The sequence below is a fragment of the Lichenostomus cassidix genome, chromosome 21 (assembly GCF_008360975.1).
Source record: "Lichenostomus cassidix isolate B80296 chromosome 21, HeHo_3.0, whole genome shotgun sequence".
NCBI lineage: Eukaryota > Metazoa > Chordata > Aves > Passeriformes > Meliphagidae > Lichenostomus > Lichenostomus cassidix.
Genome location: NC_139501.1, coordinates 2,337,782 through 2,362,580, shown reverse-complemented (window position 1 = coordinate 2,362,580; position 24,799 = coordinate 2,337,782). Strand labels below are relative to the sequence as shown.

General features: G+C 41.7%; 2 protein-coding genes and 1 long non-coding RNA gene across 8 annotated transcripts in view; 1 reads left to right on the top strand and 2 right to left on the bottom strand.

Annotated features, from left to right (window-relative positions):
- The window catches only part of CFAP74 (cilia and flagella associated protein 74), a 65,245-nt gene that overhangs the window by 6,474 nt on the left and 33,972 nt on the right, over positions 1 to 24,799 (top strand). Inside the window, exons 1-4 of one of the 5 annotated variants that reach the window (XM_085080003.1) lie at positions 22,683 to 22,791; positions 22,915 to 23,058; positions 23,690 to 24,047; positions 24,410 to 24,500. In XM_085080003.1, coding sequence (XP_084936129.1) covers positions 23,717 to 24,047; positions 24,410 to 24,500 — 422 coding nt within the window. In that variant the 5' untranslated portion in view covers positions 22,683 to 22,791; positions 22,915 to 23,058; positions 23,690 to 23,716. Of the gene's footprint in view, positions 1 to 22,669; positions 23,059 to 23,689; positions 24,048 to 24,409; positions 24,501 to 24,799 lie in introns of those variants that run through there. The other 4 variants (XR_014856140.1, XM_085080002.1, XM_085080005.1 and 1 more) reach the window with 4 other exon arrangements.
- On the bottom strand, positions 412 to 15,854 carry GABRD (gamma-aminobutyric acid type A receptor subunit delta). Of its 2 annotated transcripts, none has more exons than XM_085080007.1 (9): positions 15,728 to 15,854; positions 8,858 to 8,970; positions 8,242 to 8,309; positions 7,665 to 7,885; positions 6,794 to 6,876; positions 5,333 to 5,470; positions 4,266 to 4,421; positions 3,483 to 3,694; positions 412 to 3,179 (listed from the first exon to the last, which is right to left on the bottom strand). In XM_085080007.1, the coding sequence occupies exons 1-9, from the start codon at positions 15,793 to 15,795 to the stop codon at positions 2,880 to 2,882; spliced, it is 1,359 nt and encodes a 452-aa protein (XP_084936133.1). In that variant the 5' UTR covers positions 15,796 to 15,854; the 3' UTR covers positions 412 to 2,879. The 2 variants fall into 2 exon arrangements, with proteins under 2 accessions (XP_084936133.1, XP_084936134.1); XM_085080008.1 differs by having other exon boundaries at positions 4,266 to 4,418.
- Positions 18,192 to 22,395, bottom strand: LOC146428250 (uncharacterized). The gene is made up of 3 exons (XR_014856141.1): positions 22,298 to 22,395; positions 19,645 to 19,752; positions 18,192 to 18,534 (listed from the first exon to the last, which is right to left on the bottom strand). It is a non-coding gene; the product is annotated as an uncharacterized LOC146428250 (long non-coding RNA).

Below are 24,799 nucleotides of genomic sequence, written 5' to 3'. Positions count from 1 at the left end.
TAATTACTCTCCATAACCAGCCAGTGCACACTACAGGGACTAGGGCAGTGCTTTCTTTTCTGCTCTTCAATATCTTTAATTCCAAAATCATGATTATTTTCTTATGATTTGCACTCCTCAGAAACTTGCTGTGACTATTCCTTCAGCTGGATATAGTCAATAATTTCACTCAGCAGAAGATACTGACAGGCTATGTAATAAACTAATAACTGGGGGAAACAGTGGGATACAAAAAGGCCTGATTCTGCTTTCACAGCAGAAGTTAATCTACTGATTTTAAACTAAAGATTATTTCTGATTTTTGCAAGTGTAACAGAGAAGGCAGCGGCACTGTGGTCTTTCTAGAGGGTGTTGTATTTTTGTGGTGATGGATCATGTAAAAAGCAACCACTTAGTAAGGAAAAGGCAATGTAAAGTCATGCTTCTGCTGCTTTTATTCCACTCTGCATTAAATCATTTTATAGAACAGTAGGAATGATTCAGAAGAAGGCAGGAGAGGTTGAATTTCCTTGGAGAGAAAGTGATTAGGACCAAAAACACACTTAGAAAAAAAACATAGTGTATTTCTGTAAGGTAGCATTTCATCAACATCAGGAACAAACAGTAAGAAAAATAAATTATAAAGAGGAGAAGAAGGAGGGGAAAAAAAGAAGCCTGATTACCTGGATATATTGAAAGAGGTGCAAATTTTCATTACATTTCTGGATAAGGTAAAATTTGAGTGATACTTTAATTCAGTATGTGAGTCTCAGAAACTATGGTAAATAGTACCATGAAAGTACCAGTTGGGTGCACTTACCTATTTGGAGGGTAAGAGTTTCTGCCTCTCCTGAAGGGTTTTTCTTCTGTAAAACTCAGATATAGGAAAAAAATCATTATGGCAATTTTTCAGATGATGCAGCAAAAGGTCTTAACTGAGTTTCCCCAGCAGGTCAGTGGTGAGATGTTGGAGCAGAATCCGAGTATCTCAGTCCAGGGTTGGATTGGTGAGGACTTTGTGGAACAATTACAACTTGAGGTCAATTGGGGTTTTCCAGCACACTGTTGGCTGATAGCTTTTCCATGATAACAGAAACTAAAAATTGAGGTGAATCTAAGCCTGACTTACAGAAGAGCATATTTTCCATTACAGCCCAGATCATTATATTTTCTTCCAAGCATTCTCTTACTTCACTGATACTGAACAAATCTTATTCTAAGTTATAAATCAGTGCTAAAATGTTTTATCTTTCAGTGCTGGCCATATGAAACAAAACCATAAATCACAGCTGAATTAAGGCAGGAGGAATGTGTGGGATCAAACTGGGATTACTGGGATCTAATTCTTCTTTCACCCTTATTGCAAGTATTAATTATCAGCCACACATTCAAGACCTCCACCTTAAATGCCAGCAAAGCTCTTCTCTCACCTACAGCTTCTGGCTTAGTCTCTCTCCATGCTCCTTTCCATTGTCGTTTTCAGCCTCTTGCTTTGCTTCCTTCTTTCCATCTCTCTCATTTCACCTATTCTTTTCTGTCAGTCTATTTTTAAAACAACCTCTCACTTTTAAGGCAACAATATCCTTGAAATAAATTTCCCTTTTGTAGCATCTTACATTGGCTTCCTACATTAACTGTATTTCAGTTGTTTTAATCCATATTCCAATATATTTTCTGTGGAGATTTTAAATAATTGTGAGACTAGTTTGTTGTGAGTGCTGTGTTCACTTGCTGAGTTCACTGAGATTATTTACAGAGAAATGTGTTATTTTGCATGAGCTGGGTGAGAGATCTAATCCTGAATTAAGCAGTGTATATGAGGACCCATAAATTTCACTGTTGAAAAATGGAAGTGAAGAGGCCTAAGAGATTAGGTCAGCCTCTGAATAAAACCAGCAAAAATATCCAAAGCAACAGAATAACTTAAAGACAGTTATGATTTTTTTTTTTTTTTTTTTTACTTCCCTCAGCTATTTAGGGACAGATTCAAAAAAGATATTTTCAGAGGCACACATGGTAGAGTCTCACTGAAAATTAACAGAACAAGTTCTAAAGTCCTTCCTGCAAATGGAGTCTGACTTCATTATCAAGCACGTTTCAAATTTTTCCCAATCCAACACAGGAGGCCTGAGATTTTCCTGTGGTTTTAAATCACTTTTATCTATTTTGGGGCCTATTAAACTAATAAATATTTCTGTGTTCAAGCATTTAAATTTTCATTAGCTTACATCTGAAATGTAATACAGTCATTATTAACAATTCAGTAGAATTTTATGTAGTATATTTTATTTCATGCTGTGACTAAGAGCATTGAAATTTTTCAATACTTTATCCAAGACAAATAATATTTTAAGAAAAAACCTCCACTCCCCTCTATTCCGTTTTACTTTGTTCATGAGATTTTTCTGATTGAAACCTCCAACTTTAGCACTACTGTTAAACCTAGACCAACCCACAGAAGGCCAGATGCAGAAAACCACTCCTGTGCAGAAGTGAGGAATTAACTCTTTCATTACAAAAAAAGGAAATTATCTGAGTGTGAAAAGCCAAATCTTCATTACTGATCAACCCTTGAAGTGGAGGAAAACCATGGTCATTTAAGATTTAAACTTTTGCTACAAATATGTACATATGAAAAGTTGTCTCATGGTATTACAGGAAAGAAAGAGCTGGAATTGTTTGGCAGAGTGCAGTCTTACTGTATCAAATCAGGTCAGCAATAAATTGCTGCTTTTAGTAGGAATTCATAGCAGGACTTTCTTGACTTCAGAAGTGTTTTGCGCTTGTTGGAAAATATTTTGAGAAGAGATGCCTTAATTCAGTTTCAGCGAGGGCTTTTTAGCCTGTGGGTATTGTTCAGTTTGTAGGTCTTCGGATGAATTTCCCTTTTTTTGTTGTCTTTACATTGTGTATGCAACCCAGTATATAACATTGACTGCTGCAAAGGCTGCTGGGAACACGGCTCTGGCGTAAATGTCAATGGTGTCAGCATCAATGGGCTTAAAGAGCGACTTCAGGCCAGTCTTTTTGTCCAGTTTCATTCCCTGCTGCTGTTTTGTCTCCCCAGTTTCTATTTCTATTGTGCCATATGATCCAGGCAGGCCTCTGGGAATTCGGTGCTGCCTGTTGGAAATGGCCAGTTCCTGGTTCACACCAGCGATGGAGAGGGAAAACAGAACAATGGCATTCTTCACGTTGATCTGCAAAGGAAAGAGGAGAATAATGGCAATTTTTAGGGCAAAGGCAGTGTCATTCACCTGAGCTATCCATAGCACCGACGTGGAGAAACACCTTAAGTGCCAAATGGGATTTAGCCCTTGCTTTGGCAGAACTGATGCAAGACTCTGTGCTACCTTGTATAATTCTGCTTATTTACATGCTCTGAATTGCCAAAGCACCATCAAGAATATTCTCAAAGCCTTCTTAGGAAGAACTTGTAGAAAAAGGTCATGATGCAGGGTGATTGCTTTGGCAAGGTTATTCCCAGTATCACACTTACTGACCTCTGCACTCTGCCTTCTCGCCTTGATCTTGTTCTTCTGCTTTTTCATGTAGTCAGCATTGAAATGAGCAAAGGCATATTCCACCAGTGCAGCAAAGACAAACACGTAGCAGATCCAGAAGTAAACGTCCAGTGCCTTGATGGCAGAGGCTCGTGGAAGTGAGGATCGGGCACTGACCATCAGTGTGGTCATTGTGAGAACAGTGGTTATACCTGCAGGGTAGCATGAGATAGAAATACATGCACTAATATACGTAAATATGTTTTTTAATATGAGGCTGAGGATTATTTTCACAGCAGAAGCCCCTTAATACTGTGGCTTCTGAATTTCAAAACAGGGGAACTTGCATTTGTATGACTAAGGCAGCTTTGAACAAGTTATCCTTGGTTTTGCTCTAGCTCAGGAGAGACAAAACCCAAAGGCTTAAACCTCAAACACTTTTGCATCTGGACTGGCAACCCTTACTCAGACAGACCCACAAGCTCCAGGAAGATTTTTTTTGTCCCTGTCCCAGTTCCTTCAAATCGATTCTTTCTTTCTCTCACAGTCATTACTGCTTTTAACCCTCCCTAGGTGATTATTTGCTGTTCTTTACTGAGGCAGCTGCTCTGATAACATGACAGAAATTAAACCAGGAGGGAAATCTTTCACAGGAACATCTCTTCCGCAAATGTAAACATAGTAGCCATAAATGCACCTTCATGGACAGTGAGGATTACCAGAGAGCATAATTACCACTTGAGCACTCCCTTCCCCGTTAGTCCCCCAAGCCATCTGCTTTACCTAGTGACACCCTGGCAGGCACAGCTGACTGGCTGATCCAGAAGGACACCCACGACATGGCCACCAGTAGGATGGAAGGGACATAAGACTGGATGATGTAAACTCCTCGATTTCGCCGCAGGTGGAAGTGGAGACTGAGCCTCGGAAACTGACCTGCTGGAAAAGAGAGCAGACAGAAAAGATTCCGGCTGCGTGAATTACGGTTAAACTGATATTAAAAATTCCATTTCCTATAATGACACAGAGCTACATTCTTTAACAGCTTTTGGACAAGGATCACAAAAAGCTTTTTTGAATGCTGTTCGATTGATGCTTCGTAAACCCTGCACGAGGTACTGCAGCTTTCATCAGCTAAGAATAGGTCAAATGATTTGTCTCAGGTCATATCAATGCCAGATCTGAAAATAAAATCATGAGTCTTCTCAAATAACAGTATTGCTTCAAAATGTGTACTGTCTTATCATCTGCTGTAGAAAGTCCTCCAGATACTAAATTTAGATTTTTTAAAAGGCCAAGTTAATTTCAAACTCAAAAAAGAGCTTAGAGGAGATGTGCAGCATAAATGAGAATCTGAATACATGAAAGAGGATGAAAAATCAGCAGGAAAGAAATGACTCCAATCTTGTACAAACATTGCAATAAGCCCAGTGATAGACATACACACCACTGACTTCTACGGGGTAGAATTAGACTGATCTGACTGTACGTCATAAGCTTCATCACATCAGGGCTAATGGAAATTTTTCTTGATCTGAAGTTGCAAATTAGGTCAAGAAAATGTGAGCTATACCTCAAGTGCTTTTTACCAAGTGCTGTCTGGCTACTCCATGCAGTATTTTGTCAAGCAGAGAGAGCTAAAGGACAGAACATGCTACAGTGGCTACCTGGAGGCTCAGCAAAGGATGGCACTTCTTACAAGTGGAAGCTGAAGGAAACCCTTATCAGAAACCTGACAGGTTCTTAAATTAGTTACTTAAGAAGAAGGATTTTCTATTATAGCTAGAGGAGGTTTCTATCTGCAGGAAAAAGTCAGATACTGTTCCTGAATTGAAGAAAGATTCTGTTACCAGATTTGAAGTTCATAATTTCTGTTGTGAACTGGTAATTGGTAATTGTGAATTGAGCAAGCTGCAGCTTATCCAGCCCATGGATCTCCTCCTGGTTTTCTGACCAGTGGTAGACAATGTCCTCTGAAGAGTAGCCATCTGCCAAAAGAAAGCTGAATAAACACAAAGTTCAAGGGAGAAATTAAGAGCTTAGAGGACTCATAGTGGAAGTTCTCTACTTCCTCTGCTATGCTGATTTTCCCCAGACACGTTGCAAACATGCTGAGATTCAGTCTGGGTAATTCTCTCTGCTTTGGAGAAGTGCAGGGACATGAGAGAAAGGGGGGATATTTATGAAGAGATTTATGTAATATGCAAATATACAGGAAATCAATCCTTCCTAGGTTTCCTGTTCATGGACAACTTGTTACTAAAGCATCCATTTGTTTAAAGAGACTTTATTTCTGTTTGTTTCACTGAAATTAAACCCCTCAAATTCAATTAAAACATTCAGCCCCCACCAAAACTCCCTGCAGAACTGGCTGGGAGAAAGAACAAATTGCTAGGGCACTGTCTGCTGCCTCTGCATTTGGTGATTACATAAGTAAAACTGTAGATAGCTATTTCTGACAGGATAAAATGGTATTGTGGTTAACTGCCTAGAAAACAAAGCCAGTGACAAAAAAGAAAAGGAGAAACTTGCATCAACAGGCCAAGGGATCTGCTCAGGATCTGCTATTCCCAGACCTCTGGAACCCTCAGGAGCTGTAGGCTCCTTGATCTAAAAACCAGATTAACTTCCACTGACTGGGTGGTCCTTGCTTGTGTCAGTGGTGATTTTCATTCAGAAATATTAATGCTCATGGGAATTACATGCTGATCATAGATTAAATACAAGTTGGATAAAATATTAATTAATTCTTCACCCTCCTTTGTAAGTACAAAAGAATTAAGCCCATCCATGCAGTATTCTGATGGATTTTTGTGTAACAGATACAGGAATGCCAACACAAGCTAAAGAGCTATGTGAAGGTTAGTCACAATGGCATTCATTAAAAGCAGGAAAATCTTTCTTTTTCCTATTTTCTTATAAATTAAAAATAGCACATCACATTTTGCCTGTGGGCTTTTCTATTTGTTCTCACTGGATTTTATACAAACCTCAGTAATGCCAGTGACTGTCACAACTGCACAAGGTTTCACATGAAACACAAAGTTCCAGACACTTGTCAGTAGGACTTTACATTGCTCATCATCCCTAAATCAAATCCTAGAGTTTTGGATTGGATCAGAGCTGAACTGGTATTGAAAAGTCCATGGTCTAATGCCCAACACAGGGGATGAAGAGACTTCTGTTCTCTCTAAACCCCAAGGCAGACCTCACATTCCCTTGACTAAAGCAGAATCATCCCAGCCAGCTCCAGCTATCTCAGCACCACACATGCAGGCTTTACACAAAACACAGATGTACTCAGCCCTTACAGCTCTCCAAATCCAACATGCATTCCTGCTCATCCATTGGATACTTGGAAAGGTCCATGTCACAGGCCACTGTTGAGGTAATCCTGTTTGAAGCAACATGAACACCAGTTAGTTACATTCAGACAGAACCTTTTCCTCAGAACTCAAAAGACTGAATGGAATACTTTGAAACCTTAATACTAACAAAGGAAACTGTTTTCAAAGTCCTTATGGCTGTTGCCTGAGTCTGTGGGAAACCTGAAGGCAGAGGGAATTGAAGAAAGGTCAAATGACTCGTCTAACGTCAGCGGATTCTGCAGCTACTGATGATGATAAAAAGGAATTTTCTGATTCAATTTCCTCCCTTTCACTGTTCCCAAGATCACTACCAATACCTTAAGGGGGACTTTGGACTTACAATTTCAAAAGTGTACATTCATTATTTTTTAGAACATTACACAATTAACTTTCAATGTAGTTACTGAGCTCCAGCCACAGCCCTCTTCCAAAGTGAGGAAATGCTACTTTCTCTGAAAGATGGGGAAATTGAGCCTAAATCAGGCTCACAGTTCCCTTGGAAAATAGCAAGAGAGTGGAGAACAGAATCTTTGCTCTGTATTCAGCACCTCCTTGCCTGGTGACCAAAGCCATGAGGTGCTTCTCTCCCACTGAGGGAATTCTGAACATAATTAGTGACTGTGCAGTGCAAAATGTGCTCGTGTTGCCAAAGAGATTTTCTGACTTATCCTTATAAAGAAAAGGATAAGAGACAGGAGCTTTTCTTCCATTTTTAATAATTATTTTAGGAAACCACCCTAAGAAAGCTGAGTGACTATAGTCTGTTCAAAAAGTTAACACACAACAGACTGCACTTGCACTGTTTGTCACTCACCTGATGCTGTATAAAATGACTCCATCTGGCTGGAGCCTGATAAGTTTGTTTTCCACAGTCACATCATGGAACCAGGCAGACTTGGCATTGACTATGAAAGTATCTGGCAACCAGAGTTTGTCCACAAAGCGGCTGTCCAAGCCCAGAGTTTCGTTGGTGTGGTTGTAAGACAGACGGTCGTCTCGCCAGCTCTGGTGCAGAAATACTGTCATGGTGTATTCCTATGACAAGAGAAATCCCAATTAAGAAGTGCTGCTGACAATGATAGTGTCTTGGAACTTGGCCAAAAATCATTGTCTTGGCCTAGAAATATATTATTTGCTTTCAGTGCAAATACATATTTTTATACTTAGTCAACCAGGGAGCTGCCCAAGCATTTGAATTTCAGTCATATGCTCCTACCATGGATAAGCACAAGATACAAAAATGTGATTCGATATCAGTGTTATATATAACACATTTCAAGAGTTGCATAGGTCTTAATGAAGAAAATCAGTTTATATATCTCAAGAAATGCAGCTTTGGGGTTTGAACCTTTGCTCTTTTAAAAGCAAAACTAAAAAATCTGATACTGTACCATGTTCACTTCTGAGATGTGGTCAATGCTGGCTACTTCGATTGCTAGAGCAACATTAACGGGAGGACCTGAGAAAAAAATGTTTGAATAGGGTAATTTACATTATCAAAAGCACCCATAAAATATCAATGAGGCAAGACTGTTAATTCTTTCATACTGAGTGAGTTCACTAAAGTATTTTCTCTGATAAAGTACACTGTTAAAGCAGGAGTTTTAAATATTTTACCAATTGTGCCCTCAATTTCCAATAGCACACCTGACTTCAATGATAAGGGACACAAGATAAAATCACAACTACTGAAAATTATGGAATCCTTTCTGGAAATCACATTATCTAGTTTAAGACAGCATGACTTCAAGCAGATGCAGAAATTATCACCATTTAATGAAATACAAAATTCCTTCAACTTAAATGTCAACGATTTAAGGACTGCATCAGAAGTCTGTGTTGCTGTTGAACAGTCTGTCTCTTGTCAAAATCTAGCAAATTGTTGATTTTCATGTTTTTCCAGCTTTCAAGTAAAACATAATCATATAAAGTATGAAGTTCACAAAAACATCAGAGGGTAGAAGGATTGCCAGAACAAAAAAGCATTATTTATTCTCCAAGTCTCACCTCCAATCCCAGGCCTGAAATTTCGTGCGTAGCCTTTCATCAAATCATCCAGGTTGGGCAACCAGGAGATTTCGATGTTGGACCCTATGTAATCTCCGATGTCACTCATAGCTCTGGGTAAAGAGAACAAGTATCTTAAAATTTCCCGTGTTCACAAACAGAAAAATGACAGAAAATGGAAGTAATTGACTTATTTTACACCAGAGACCACCTACAGCAGAATCAGCAATACTGGAGATTGTAATAGGTAGGAAAACCATTTCAGATTTTTCAGTTTAAATCAAAACAAATTTCAAGCAAATCTATGGCCTCTTTTAGTACAAGCACAGACTTTTAAAAGTTCCTTTCTTTCTAAAAAAAGTAGAAAAAATAGATTTAGAAACCTAGAAAAAGCATGAGGGGAAACCAAGATACTTTGTATACACTCTAGAATGCATCTGTGGATGCTGAAATGCAGCTGTGACAGCTTCTTACTATGGAACAGCTGAGATCAAGAAGGCTGGTGTATTGTCAAATGTGATGGGAAAACAGGAAAACCGCACATCTGGAATTTGGATAACAGGCAGGAGATTTTGTCTGGGAGAAGACGTGTTGCTGTGGGATTTGTTCTCATGGTTCAGCCCCTCCCAGCAATAGGGCTCCCTCTGTCAGGTGCCTCTTCTTGCTGACCCAGTGATGCTCCTTGAAGACTTTAGCCCAGGTTCTTGTTGCCATTTCCCACCACCATCCCTTCAGCCCTGCTACAAGCAGTGATGTGGATATTCCACCATCTCTTGCAAACAAAGGCAACATTATGTTGTCTTCATTATCTGCTAAACCGAGCTGGCAGACTTCAGTCAAAGATCTGTGCTTGCTCACATCGTCCCTCTCGCTGCACTGTGGTTGACAGGGCAGGAGGAGATAAGTGAGGGACTGGGACAATGTCTGCCACCACTATTTGCAAAGAGAATTTCCAGTTCTTTGAGAGGGCCTGTGACTGAATGCAAGTGCTGGATCAAAGCTCCCTGAGCACTGGTTTAGCATCTTCCACCAAGCCCAGCAATAGATATGGCATTTGAGAGGTACCTATGACTTGTAACAGGAGAGAAATGGTTAAATATCCATGGAAGGCTGCAGAGTAATACACCACAAACACATTCTGCCTTGGTACTTACATAACTTTCTTAGAGTGTTCATGTGACATTGACCCACATAAAGCACATGGTTTTTCTTTCCAAAATATGCCAGCCTGAGCATTCTGCTCAGCACAAGCAGTTATTGCCAGCACAGGAGCAGAGTATCCTACAACAATCAATTCTTCTTCTCACAGGAGATTGTAAGAAAACCCTTTGATTGCCCTGGACTTGAAATTCTTGTCTGTACTCAATTATATAAGAAAGGAGTCCTGGGATTAGAATGTGTAAATATAAGTTTTGAGCAGCAGAGATGCTGAAGACTTGCATTAGCAGAGCTGTCAAAGTTTACGTGACCTCACACACAGGGACACTGCCCCAAGTGAAACTTTGTTAGTTCCCAGTAAAATGTTATATTAAGTTGCATTTATAAGATTTCCTTGCCATGAGCACACCACTGTACATTCATCTCAAATTACTACCCAGCTATTTCTCAGGTTCCTCTGTCTCTACTGAGGAAGGATCTTGATTTAGACAAGGGCTTTGAAGATTTATAACAGATGTTGACAGAGGTTTTTTCCTTCTTTATTGGGTCTCATCAACTATATCAACACTTCTTTCTGTTAGACTGCTGGTCTTTCAGTCATCCAACTGCCATTATTTACTCTAATGAAATTAAAGCTTTGTAATAAGTTTGTTTAAAAACATACTTATGTAACTTCAAAGTCTCAGCCATAAGACATGGAACAGTGTTTCTAATCAGTAAAATGTCAGAGCTCCTTTTATATGTAAAGAATGGTACTCTGTGTCTTTCCCTAATTAAATAACTACAATTCACTTGAATGAATATATCTGCCTAAAATCTCTTTGCTTTTTCAATAGAAGGTGGTGCTTTTCAGCTTCTGTTGCTAAAACAGCAACCAAGTTCAGTAAAGTGTTTTGAAAACAGAATTCAAGTCAGAAGGTGACAGCACTGGAGTGATGTATCTCATGTGCCTGATCATCTGTTTTGACAAAGCACTTAGAATGCAGCAGTTCTCCTGTGTCAGGATTCTATTTTAATGGCATTAAGGAAAGCCGTGGAGCTCAAAGGAAGTTAAAATGATGAGAGTCGGGTTAAAGACTGAGGGCTAGAGCCTGCCATGTGTTTTAAGCAGATTACAATCTAGAGGGAGTTTTACTTAAGTATCCATGACACAATTAAAATAAATCTTGTTTCTATTATTAATAAAGCCTGAGGGTCAGATCATCAGTGTAACAAATGTGCTGAAGTTAGTGGAGCTATATGCACTTAATAGCAGGGGAGTTATTAAAGTATTACAGCTGAAATAATTTTATGGCTGGATTTACTATGTGGTGATAACTCCTTTGAGTTACTCCTCTAGACTTCTGTGCATCACATCCAGTGCTTTAAAGTGACATGAAGGATGGTGGGAGAATTTCATTCATCCTTGATAAGCAGTTGGGATTATATATGGCCTAAAATATTACTCATTATTGTACCTGAAAAAGGAAGACCAGCGTAGAAAAGATGCATTGGAAGGGATTAATTTTTCAGAGTGTAAGCAGTAAAGATGAAAAGAAAGGAAACTACTATTAGTTGATTCAGCAACTTCACTTCCCAATGTAAGCTGCTGTAAAGCTTGTTCTAGTAAGAAAAAGGACTTTGTGAAATTAAGGTATTGATTTGTCAAATCTGAGGGGTAAAAGAGCTCCTCAAAAGCTCCTCTTCAGTTTGCACCAGGCCAGTGTGGGTGGCCTCGCTGGCTGAATGGCATCATGTGCACTTCTATCCCTCTGGAAGTCATTCCCAAATCTAAAGCTGAATAGGATGATCCACTCTCACTCTGTACACATCTCATTTCAAGCAGATATTTTTGAGAATATATTTGCATCTGTCCATATCTGGAGATTAAGCACTGAGACAACTTCTGCTGAGCTCATTGCAAATAGATTACTGCTGTCTAAACCATGAAAGCAATAGTGAGTTCTTCTGCATAGACAAAGGGGAATGGAAATCCCCATAGATAAACTGCACAAACCTGTGGAATTCTTCTTTCCCTAATATTGACATAGGTTAGGGAAAGCAACTCCAAGCAATGAGTGTCACATGACAGAGCAAATAAATGCATCTCTTTTGGAGCTAAGTACTAGCAGTTCTAGAATAAAAAGTGCACACATCCTTTCTATCTGAGCTGACATCCTCCTTTCAGCTGCTGCAGGACCATGGCATCCTACTAATGTGGAGTGATCTCGGGGAGAAACATCCATCAACGTGGACAGCACATCTTTAAAGGGCTTGTCAGACAAGTGAGGCATTAGCCTGTCTTTGCTCTCTTCCAGTACACTGCTTGAAAACAGTTGCTAGAAGTTTATCAATATTACTAGAAAATATGTGGCATTTGAATCACACCAAGGGAAGAGGCAATCTGTAAGTTCCATGTGAATGAGAGCACAACAGCAGCTGACCAAGGGATAGCATTAGCAATTTTATTTTTGCACAGGAGTGCCAAAATCTCTGGGATCAGTGCAAAAAGCTCAGCAGCATCCTTAAGTCAGTGGCCAGCGAGACACTGATTTGAGGCCACACTTGTCAGGAGGGTGCACTGACCTTCTAACAAATACATAGAGCAGTAAGATGTAGAAAATCACTTTTTGAATCTTCTGTTTCTTCTTTAGATCTGCTAACCTGATTCTTTTGGGGGTTGTGACATGGTCGTTATATGAATCTTTTAACCTGGTAGATGGAAAAGTCAGTTTGACTGGAGGATTGGGATGGAGTACATTTAATTTTCCCTGAGATAAGCATTTGGGACAAATGTCCCAGATGTCATCACCACTGAAGAAAACTTTTTCTTAGGAAAAAGACAAGGAATATCCTGCAAGGTCAGTGAACGGCCTGACCTCTGCCAAACTCCAGGATTATCCATAGCAGTATGTATATCCTTCCCATCTGCCATTCCTGACTCTAAGGGCAGCTCACTGTAAATATGTTTTGTATTTTGAAATGTAATTGAAAAAGCATTAGGCTTAATTCATGGCAACCTTTAGAACATCAAAGCCTCTCTGCCAGTTTTAAGCTACAGAAAATGGACCACTCTTTGCATACATTCACGTGTTAAAGCTGCTCTGTTTCCACGAATAGAAGTCAAAGGCTTAGGGAGACACACAGCAGAATGACAATTAAATACAAGAGTATAAAAGTCACTTAACAGAGTAGAAACTCAAATAGCAATTATACATCTGCTTTTAATTGTAGAATAAAAATCTCTTTCAGGAAGGAATTACAAAGTACAGACACACACCCCAAAACTCCTATCAAAAGTGCTCTTTCCCCATACAAATTAAGAAATATTTCCCTAAGTGTCTTTCTGCAGATGATCTCATTCACTGTGGCACATTTATTATTGCAGCATCCACAGCATCTCAAACCCTGATAAAATAGTGGAAGCCACAGTCTTTGTCCCATAAACCTATCAATCATATAAGTGCCAAATTTCTTGCCACCAATCACTGTTTTGAGCAGACCAAAAAACACTACTTTTTAAAAATGTTTACCTGACAAAAATGTGCTGACTTAGGTTGAATTTGTCTCATTCACTTCAGTCAAATGGCACACATGACAGAGAAATTGCTTCACACACAGCTAAAACACCCTGGAAGGATATTCAGAAATGCTATGAGGAAGCAGGCTGCATATATCCCCCACTTCCCTCCTCTGCCAAACCATAACATTCTTTTCTTTGGTAGTTTTGCCTTTGGGAAGTCTTTAGTCTCTTTTGTCTTATCAGTGTCTTTTGAAATTACCAAAATATTCTTCCTTTCTGGAATATGTTTTTCTTACACCTGTCAATATACAGTGCACAGAACTCAGGAGCAGAGAGTTTAGAGGGGTTGGATGGCTTCTGTCATCATAAGTGTGAATCACATTGCATTTAGAAAACAAAATCAGAGCCTTAAAATGAACCTATTGGCAGTTTTGCCCATTATTATACTGCTATTCATAAAAGCATCTCATACCAAAATTATTTTTACTAATGTAAGGATAAAATTTCACTTTAATTCTGTTTAACTGATCCAAAGTACACATGTAAGCAAGGTTACTCCCTTTTTACAAGATTAGTTTCCTGCCGTGGCCACCCTAAATTCTGAATCCAAACAGAGCAGCTTTCCTTGACCGTGGAATGTCTCACACTTTGGCATATTTGGAAAACTACAAACCGAAGAGTTGGAATTTCAGAAGTCTGTTGTCTGTTGTCTGAGTCTGCCATGAGTAGATGCATTCCTAACAAACAACTCATCACTATTGTGTAACTGGATAAAGAAAGTCAGGGAAATAATAATAAAATAAATAATGTATCCAACAAATTATAGGTTGCACATATCCTGGTAGTTGCTGTGTCTACAGACCTTGAAGCCAGAGGCTGAGAAGACTGACTCTTCCATAAAATCCTCTTTTTTTGTTCTTTTATACTTAAACGCCACTTTTCAACCCACAGCCTCAATGGTAGCCCAAGTGCAGAGGGAGAAACAGGATCATTGAAATTATGGGCAAGATCTGGGTGCCCTTAGGTAATAAGCAGTATCTCCTCTGCCTTCACTGTAACACTAGATTGCTTCAGAGTCTGAGGATGTCAGGATCTGACCCTGGATAACAGATTCAAGGTCACAGGATAAATCATTCTGTCAATTCTGACTAAGAGCAGTTGACTTGACACTTCCTTTAAGCAAGATCCTTTTCCTTCCCAGTGAAAAAAATCGAATCTCCCTGATTAATTACAAAACCCCCAACAACGTTATGTTTTACTCCAGTTGCCACTTTGCCTCTTCCACTCCTCTGAAGCTACTAAGGATGTCTAGGATGCAGAAGATATAAGACCCCTTTGATGCCACAACCACCCCTGCTCTGGGGGATGTAGGCATGTTTTTACATGCAGCAAGTTCTTTTTTACTCCCCCCTCTATTTTCATTGCGTAATCATGGCAAGCTTTCTCCACATCCAGCCTCCAGATCTGGAGAGAATAAGAATATACCGAGACCGTCGCTGGTTGCCTAGCTAACACCTTCGGAGGGAATGTGACTGAGAGCTGCAAATATGTATCTTTCTTTACAATTTAATATTTTAAGAAATGGTTTTCATTCTCCAAACATTTTTTCCCCTAAGATCTCTGCCAATCTCCTCCTGTTAACACAAGTTCAGGAGACTTAATGAGCGCATTAGAAAGGAATGGTTGTATTTTGGGGTTTTAATGGTACCTATGGAGGCCCCAAGCAAAGCCATTCAGCTCATACCCCACTGGTGGTGCTGGGGTTTATGGAAGAGTTTCATGTACAAGCAGGGCCCTCCAGAGCTGCTGGAGGGGCTGAGGCTGAGCTGGGATATGCAGTGCCTTAAAAAAAGTGATTGCCCCCAATTTAGAGTAAGTGCCCTTGGGAAAAGGCTTCCAGGAGCATCCTGTTAAAAACACAGCCCTTGACTAAGCCAAGAAACTGCTGCTCAACTGGCAGAAGTGCATCCTCGACTAGGGAATGAAGAAAGAAAAAACTGAAACAGATGAGGCACATTAAGGAAACTCTTCAGTCAAGGGCCCTTTTTCTCCTGAACACTCACTCAAAGCAGCCGTGGCCCGTGAGTGCAGAAAGCATCCCTGGGCAAAAGTGGGAGCCTCAGCCAGAGCTGGCATCACTCACTCCAGCTACACCGAGAGAACGGCTGCCTGAGGCCAGTCTAAGAAAGAATGATAAGACGTTTTCTTACCTGATACACCTGTGCTGTTGGGTGCACAGTAGAATCAAGGCAGGAAAAACCCAGGTAAGAAATTCCATTTTACTCCCATTTATTAGACAGCAGCGACCAAAACCCAGGTTCCCTGGCTCTCCTGGCAGCTCCAAAGCTCCAGTGGCGTTGCCATCCTTGCCTGCTGCGCTAAGTTGAGGCTGAGTTTAAAGCGATGGATGGTTGCTCAGCAGCAGCAGCCCCCACAATCTCCACAGTGCCCGGGAGCCATGCAGGCAGCCCGGCACGGGAGCAGGGAGCAGGGCAGCTCTCCTCTGCTCTCCTCTCTTCTCCTTCCCTCTCCTCCTCTCCTCTGCGGGTGGCTCAGTCCCGCCCGGCTCCGCTGCCCTGCTCCCGCATCCCTCCCCTGCCGCGGGCTCTTCCTCCGGCCGCTCTGCCCGCCTGCGAGGCTGCTTGCCGAAAATAACCTCCAAAAGGATAGATTAATCCCACGGAGCGGGGTGGGAGCAACTCAAAGTGCTCCGGAGCCACTAATGTCCTGCGCGCATCGTGCCGGGGAGGAGCAGGAGGAGCTGCAGCCCGAGCGGAGGGCAGGGGCGGCCGGTCCCGGGGCGCTCGGGGGCGCGGAGCCGCTGTGCCCGCTCCGCACGGGGCATGTGAACCGCAGGCACCGCCGCTGCCGCCGCCCCCCGCCGCCCCCCCGAGCTCCCGGCAAATCCCGGCGGCACTCGGGCACCGCAGCTGCAGCCCGGCTTCCAGCATCGCTCCGAGCGAGCCGGCAATGGAGCCGGGCACCGTGCCCAGGGAAACTGCCGCCTCTCCGCTGTCTGCGTGCTGTCCCGGCCCGCCGGTACCACCGAGAGGGGCAGAGCCGGCAATGCAAACTTCTGCCTCGCCGCTCTCGGGCTCCTCAGGGGCTTCTCTACAGTGAAACGCTCGGAGCAGTTCACTGCTCCATCCCGGAGCTGCCATCGTCCAGCTTCCATCTCTCGTTTCTCGCCAACTGCCGGGACCTCCGCTGGCTCCCGGGCACCGCGGCTCCCGGCACGGGGCCAGAGGGACCGCGGGTTCATCCTGACTTGCGGGTCAAACTCGGTTTTCTCCTCCATATTCGCTCTTTCCTTCTCTCCTCCTCCGCCTCCTCGGCTTTTTGGTGCTGTTCAATCTCGAATGACAATTTTAAAACCAACCCACAAAGGAAACAGTGTGAAGGAGACATTTTCAAGAAATTATACCAGAAAACAAAAAATATTATGCAGGTACCTTAAGCTAATGAAAGGAGGCACGTGGGGTAAAGTGTTGGATTTATCTGTCTGCTTAATTCTGTATTATTATTTAGTACCAGCATTTCAAATGGCTAGTAAAGGGTGGTGGGTGAGGGGAATAACAGCCCCATGAGATCCAGGAGGAGAACAGATGTACACAATACACACACAAATGTAATACAACTAACAGAAGATCACGACATAAACCAGTGAGAATGATGTAGGGGATTATTTTCTTTCTGATCTTTTCCTCCCTCCGCTCATTTCAATGGCAATCCTACAGCTAACATCCGAAAAGGAGGAAAAGACACAATTTTTAACCCAAGGGGGTGGCTTGTTGCATGAAAATTAGTTTTTTGGAGGAGGGAAACCAAAGGATTTTTAATGGAATTTACGTGGTGGCACACAGAACAGAATGATTTTGTCTCTCTGTACAACGGAACACATTCACACCTTTTGGGATATTTTCAGTTGAGATTCTTTCGTACTTCTCCTACTCTGAACGCTGATGTTCCAATGGGGTACATACCTATGCTGAGAATTCTTCTGTGTTGTTCTCTGGCTGGACAGCTGTCACCTAACTTATTAGTAAAAAAGAACAGTTTTCTATGTCTTCAGCATAAAAGTAGTAAATATCCACAGAGGCCTTTTGTACATTTGGATTGAGTGTGTCTGTGTGTATTTTATGCGTGGATGACACATGTGAGTGTGTGAGTTGTGTGTTGATATTAGCACACCATGGCAACACATGCTCTGAAGGGACAGACCTTGCTACAAAAGTGACCATTAACACAAATAAAAATACAGTGGCAATCCTAAAAGACGTGTGTAAGTTCTCTCCAATAAATAAATTACATTTAATATATAAGGGCCTTGATTATATCCTCATATTGTACAGAAGAAGGATAAATGCTTGGTTATTCAGCCTTGGGTTTAGTTGGGTTTGCATACAATACATATTTAAAATAGACTGGTATATATATAAATATATATACATATATATGCACAACCCACTCAAAATAAACAACTCATATTGCCAAAGGGAAGAGAGTAGATAAAATAATAAAGATCAACAATATATTTAATTTCCTGCAATTCTAGCTAAATATCCCAACCTCATTACAGTCAATGACAGATTAAAATTGCTAAGACATAGATTAAGAAACTATTAAAATTGCCATTAAAACATCAAAACAAAACAAAATAAATAAGCTCTCCAAATCTTTCTCATCTAATCCTCTTGAAAATAATTAAAGCTTTCCTTTAGCTTTAGCTACCGGCTGGAAACTGTCAAATAGTCTTAAAAAGATGGCCCATGATACTGAATGTTTCCTAAGCCTTTTTGTCACTAATAAATTGCTACTTCTCCTCAGTCTCTGTGGCTGCAGGCATCAGCTTTCATGGAAATGCCCATCCTATGCTCTGACCTTGCATGTGGGGCTCAGATGGACCAGCAGGGACTCTGTGGGATCACTCTGTGCTCCAGCAGGGCCAGGATGTCAGGTCAGAGTTCTACAGCTTGGAACAAACTTTGATCTTTGCTGTAGTAAAGCTGTAGTAGGTCTGGGAAAGCAACAGTGGTCCTTAAATCAGTGTTTCTGGAGTATCTGACCATGCCAGGTCAAAAGTTGGTGAGCTCCACCCACATCTGGACAATTTTATAACGACATTTAATCATTAGTATTTATTAAATCTTTACTTGTTATTATTACTATAGCAACAATTACTAATTCTTGAGGTATTTACTCTGCCCAAGTAGTAATAAAGGTTAAAACTTTGAAGTATAGTTTACTACACTGAAACTACAAACCCACATTTCAGTTTCTGTCAAGAATTTTTCTTCTGGAACATGTAATAGGTATGGATTTTCCCTGATCATAGTCATTCATACTCCTGTAACTGCTACCATATGATGATTTATTGGATTGCATAATTTGATGGGATTGAGGAGAAACATGCTCAGTGATTTGGGCCAAAACCCAAGTTTTCACTCATTTATTACTCAGGATTTTGAGACCCTATCAAAAGGACATTATTTCAATTTATTTTACAGTTGCACTGCTATACCTGGTATTCTTAATAGATAATTTTCTAAACAGAACAGGTGGTTTTACTGCCAGCAAAATAAAGATGTCATATTGTCACATATAATTTTTAGAGGCAAAAAATGTACCACAGGGATAATTAGTCTCACCCTCCCATGATTCCACCTAAGCAGCTCGTGAAAGACTGTTGTGGCAACATCGCCAAATGTCTCTAGATATATAAATTACACACATATGCCTATTTTTGTAAATGAGATTTGGGAATATCAGTAGCAATTTCATGGTGGGAATATTTAGCTCATTTCAGGGGTTGTACTGTACTTGCACTGTATGAACGTCCCACAGCCCCAACACAAACGTGTCTGTATTTAATCAGTATCTGGATAACCACAATATTAATTTCCCTTTCACCTTAAGTGCTAGGAATATAGTTTTTATCTGTTTCTAAATGTTCTGTAGAACATCTAGTTCCTCCCTCAGTCTGCATAATTTTTTTTATAATCATGAAGCACACTGCAGCCAGACACTTTGCCCTCCTTTTCTTTTCTTTATGCAACAGAGTTGGGATGAAATTCCCCACTTTGCCCCCAAGGCAGGGCTAATTCCAGGAGCAGGGTGATTGTTTTACCCCAGATGTGTTGCTCTCAGGGCTGCATTCCCAGCTGGTGCCATCCCAGGTCATTCCTCCATGAAGTGCTCTGATAGCAAATGCCCCTGTCGTTCTTTGTCCATCCATCTGTAAGGATGAGTCATTGGGAAGATGCTTATCAATGTTTGCCATTATTTACAGTCCAACAAATCAATGTTTGCCATTGTTTACAGGCCAGAATTGATCCCTATCAAACAAGAGGGCCAGACAAGTTGTGTTATGTAATTGATATGAACCACCCTGCCAAAATGCAGATTCCATTATTGGCATGTCTTCCTGCCTAAAAGCCAGAAAGCTCCATATATGAGCTACTGTCACCTTGGAAACGTTCGGAAGGGAAATGCCAACTGCCTGTGGAAGCACAGTATGCAGCCATATAGCAAACTGAACTGGCCAGCTCTGCTGCCTTTCCAGCTGATCCTGAGGGGGGACTGAAGGAACTTCACAGAAATGCTTCTGAATTTAACCTCATGGGAACAAACCAGCAGGGGTTCAATTTATATCTGCTCACTCCATTACCCAGTTTCTCTGAGATGGATCACTGGGGTCCACAGCCCACAAGATCTAGAAGAGCTGCATCAACCAAAGCCTTTTTTGTACATTTTCTGGAGCTTAAATCTTAAAGATTCACTGGCTTGAAGTTGATAGACGTAAGTTGTGGACTGGGAGATAAGAACTTGGCTGGGGACCCATCATTTCCTTCAGAGAAACTGCAGATATCATCTCTCTTCTCCCATCTATATGACAGATAAAAATCTTCATTGCCTTTCCCTAGATACACATTATTCACCTGACACAAAATCATGACCCTCTGTTGTTGTTGTTATTGCTATGAAAACCATTCAAACAGGTATAAACTGGGACTGAATAAACACCCTGAATAAAAATATCACAAGAAAGGGGAAATCTGTGATATTTCCAGGTGTTCTTAGGATTGTTTTCTTGAGGGGAAAATCCATGTTGGATCTTTTGCATCCCAACTCGAATGTGGGATCTGGCAAGTTCAGAGTTAACACAGTTATAACTATTCCAGATCTGCAGAGAGAGCTATACAGTTAATCACTGCATATTTTTAGCCTACATCTTGTAGCTTTAATCCTGCAAATGTCTGTATGTAATTTGTTTTATGTAATATGAATAGATGCCATAAAATCAAGATTCCACCATTTATAGAGCTAAGAATGTCCGTGTATTTCTCAAGATTGAGGTCCTATAGCATAAATGTGGGACAATGAACTGGTCACTGTGAGTGATTTATACTCCATACTGCATGTGCCAGTGGAAATAAATGCTCAGATTAGCAGCATGTGCTTGTATGCCTGGGATCAAAACCTAGACCTTACTCTCATAGCAACTATAACAATTACAGCAATATTGCTTACAATTAAGGAACATTTTCAACTAAATAAATCTGAGGATGCATCTGTCTCTGTGTACAGATCAGGGTGTATTTTGGTGCGGATGATGTCCCAGTATTTCAATAACTGAATCTCTGTGAATCTTTGAATAGCTGGGCTTCTCTGGCACGTCATTGAGGCCTAGTGCCAAGAGTGAGGGAACCAGGATCTGCAGGGCTGTGGATCCAGCTGCACTGGTCCTTGACTTTGTCAAGGTAATACAAGGAATAGAACAGAAAGGAAACCCAGTTAATTACCAATTTAGAGCTAAAATCACTGAATGGCCTGGGTTGGAAGGGAACTTAAAGCTCACCCTGTTTCCTCCCCCTGCCATTGCAGGGACACCTTCCAGTGTCCCAGGTTACTCCAAAGCCCGGTCCAACCTGGCCTTGGACACTTCCAGAGATAGGGCAGCCACAGCTTCTCTGGGCAACCTAAACCTGGTACCTGAACATGATATTGAACACATGGGCTCAGGAGATCCCGCTAAAGAACAGAATATTCCAACTGAGTCATTTTATGAACACAGACATTCACTATGTAAATCACTCAAATATCACCTAAATACTTTTCATTTAGTGATTTTGTGCAGATTTATAACAATTATGGAGGTGTTACATGGCACCTCTAGAGCTGCAGTTGCTGCTGAAGCCAGAGGAACTGTTCGGAATGTGATATTATAATGGGCAGCATGAGCAGTACATGATTTCTGATGTAATAACCTTTAATTAGTACCTAGTGCTGAAATCCTTTTGTCAGGACAGTACAGGCTTGCTTCTGAAAAGACGTTTAAGACAGCTTCATTTTTGATTGGAACTTGGAAACCTTCAGTATTCTAACATCTGTGTGCTCCAGTCCCAAATCTACAAGACTTTGCATTGCAACAAGTCATGAATTCACAGAAAAGGGGTTTTATCGTAATGCCACTAACTTGCTTAAGATGTATACATGTATGTAAATAAAACCCAAGCTGAAAGTTCGCTGAGAATGTCTCTGACTTTGAGACTTTACCTGAAATCCCCTGAACGAGATGCCCCAGCGAGGCACAACAGGTGTCACAGGTACTGCCACCCGGGTAATTATTGACACTAATGCCATGGAATTGTAAATGGCACGATATTTTCAAAGTTTATATCATTCTTTTAGAGAACGTGTCAAAAGCTCACAGAGCTGCCTAACCCCCTCGCCACCACACTCGGACAGGCGCCCTGTCAGTGGCTCATATTTTAATCTACCTTCTGAGAGTAAATAATGGCAAACAATCAAGAAGGAACACACCCCGAAGAGCTGCTCAGATGGCTCAGATCTCAGGGACTCAGTGGCCTGAACAACCCCACGCACCCCGCCCAGGGACACCGGCAATCGGACCGAGGAACCTCGGCACTTGGACAGCGGACCCACCGGCCGGACACCGGACCGGACCGAGGAACGTCGGCACTCGGACAGCAGACCCACCGGCCAGACACCGGACCCGAACCCGCGGACCCAGCGCTCGGACAGCGCACCCCGGCACGGCCCAGCCCTGCAGCCCGCCCGTCCGGCCGGCACCACCCGGCGGGCGCGGGGGTGACCCAGGCAGCCGCGCCGGCAGCGCCGCCCCGCGCCCGCGGTGGTTCGGGGGCGATTGGCGGCCGGCGGTGCGCGGCGCCCCCGCGCGCGGTGGTTGTTGCCGTTGCCGTGGCAGCGCGGCGGGGCGGAGAGGCGGCCGGGCCGTGAGGGGCTAAGCGCGGTGAGCCGTGAGGGGACAGCGCCAGGAGAGCCCAGCATCCCCCCGGGTGCCCTGAGGGAGGCTCGGGCCTTCTGCTCTGCTCTGCATCTCGGCTGATTTACCCCAAACTTTGTTGTTTGGCAGTTGGAGCCACACAACCTCACAACGCTAAGAGCGCTGGGGCCACTGCTGCGTTGGCAGCTCGTTTGATGTTTGTGCCACTCCTTAGTGCCACCGACATCCCTAAATCAGCCGGAGCCCAGCGTGGGAACCCTGCTTGGCTTTAAGGTGGTTTTATCGTTTACTTCTTCCTCCATACTTCAAATCCTGGGCTGTGCTTGCTTTGCTCCTTAACTGGAGAAAATAGATGCTCTTCTAGTTTATGTTTTTGAGTTCTGCATAAGGATTGACATAAATGCACTCAAAGCTGAGCCACCTTCGTTGAAATTAATCATATGTCCAAGTCGCTCTGTGAGTAAGATGTGAAATGCTCAACCATGTGGTAATAACTCATTCTAGATGATGGGCAGAATTTACTGAATTCTAATAAATTGTGACAACGTTTGGGAACAGTTTACATTGGAGAACTGCCCAAGACTCAAGAGTAAACAGTGTTTCTTGGAGTTGTGCCCAAATGATTTGGGGTAAAGTCATGGTCTTAGTGGATATAATACATTCAGGTTTGTCTTATTACTGAGCTCACTGTTAGAAAAAACGGCATAAGCCTTGATTTTTGCTAAGATATTTGTTCTAGTTGATACTCAAAATGTGTAACTAGCACAGAAGTGTGTGGTTGTATCCAGTTATTTCACATGCATTAAGTGTGTACTGAATGCTGTGAATTCAACTTCAGAGATTGTCACCACTATTGCAAGTTGTTGGAGACTTGATGTGCAGAACATGTTCTTCTTTTTATCAGCCTGGGCCTTTGGAGAGAACTGTCAGCATGGAAGATCATGAGAGCAGTTATAGTGAGGGAGAACCGCAAATGTCTCCACTGATGTTTCTGGAAGAGGAAGAAGAAAGAGAAGAAGAGGAAGAACAAAGAGAAGAAGAGGAAGAAGAAAGAGAAGAAGAGGAAGAAAAAGAAAGAGAAGAGGAAGAAGAAGAAAGCAAAGAAGAAGAAGAAGAAGAAGAAGAAAGCAAAGAAGAGGAAGAAAGAGAAGAGGAGGAAGAAAAAGAAAGTGAGGAAGAGGAGGAAGAAAAAGAAAGCGAAGAAGAGGAAGAGGAAGAAGATGCAGCTGGTGAGCTCCCTGACATGCAAAAATACTGGGAAGGTGAAAATGCATTGTTTTGGTAACACACAAAAAACTGCCGTTAATGTAAGCTTAATGTGAGATAAACATGTTAGATTTTTGGCCAGAACCTTGTCCCCTCCCTGTTCTTGTCTGGGATTTTCCCTCAAAAATGGGATTCTTGGTGACACTTCCACACAAAGGCAGAAAACATTCTCCTCTTCATTTGCAGGTGTACAATAGTCCTGTGTGTTTTGCCATATGAATTTTATAATGTAGGCTGCAGTAATGCTATAAAATGTCATCTTTGATTCTCCACGGTGTGACTTGACAGCAAGTATAGAAAGCTTTGCATTTTAAAATTCAAAGTCTCTTTATTAAGCTGCTGTTTCAATATCTGCTAGAATATGAGCTGGAAGAAGAGTTGGCTAGTGATGGCAAGAGGGAAAACAAGGACACTTCTGAAGATTCTGGAGACCAGTCTGCTTCTAGCACGTAAATACCTTGTTTCAGTTAAAAGAGAAATTTCCTTTGTGGTGCTGAGAGACCAGCTGCATATGACATGTCTTAAACTAGTTTAAAATGTTCCTTGTAAAATTGTAAACTATTGTTCAGGAACACTAAAATTCCAAACCCAAGGTGGGATCAAGAGGAGTCACAGGCATTTGGAAACAGAGACATATAATAAATGCATTAAATGAGAGTATAAATGTTCAACATTAGATATCCGAATGAATAATCATGAAAATCCTGGTTTAAGTGCATGCATACCAACTTCTTGAGCAGTTTGTGTT

Bases quoted from the DNA above. Each gene is read 5' to 3' on its own strand.
- GABRD (XM_085080007.1), bottom strand. From the start codon at position 15,795: ATGGAATTTCTTACCTGGGTTTTTCCTGCCTTGATTCTACTGTGCACC. The intron at 8,310-8,857 runs GTGAGACTTGGA...TTTTTTTCTCAG, and splicing joins TTTCAGGCCTGGGATTGGAG to GTCCTCCCGTTAATGTTGCT. The intron at 3,180-3,482 runs GTCAGTAAGTGT...TTTCCTTTGCAG, and splicing joins CGAGAAGGCAGAGTGCAGAG to ATCAACGTGAAGAATGCCAT.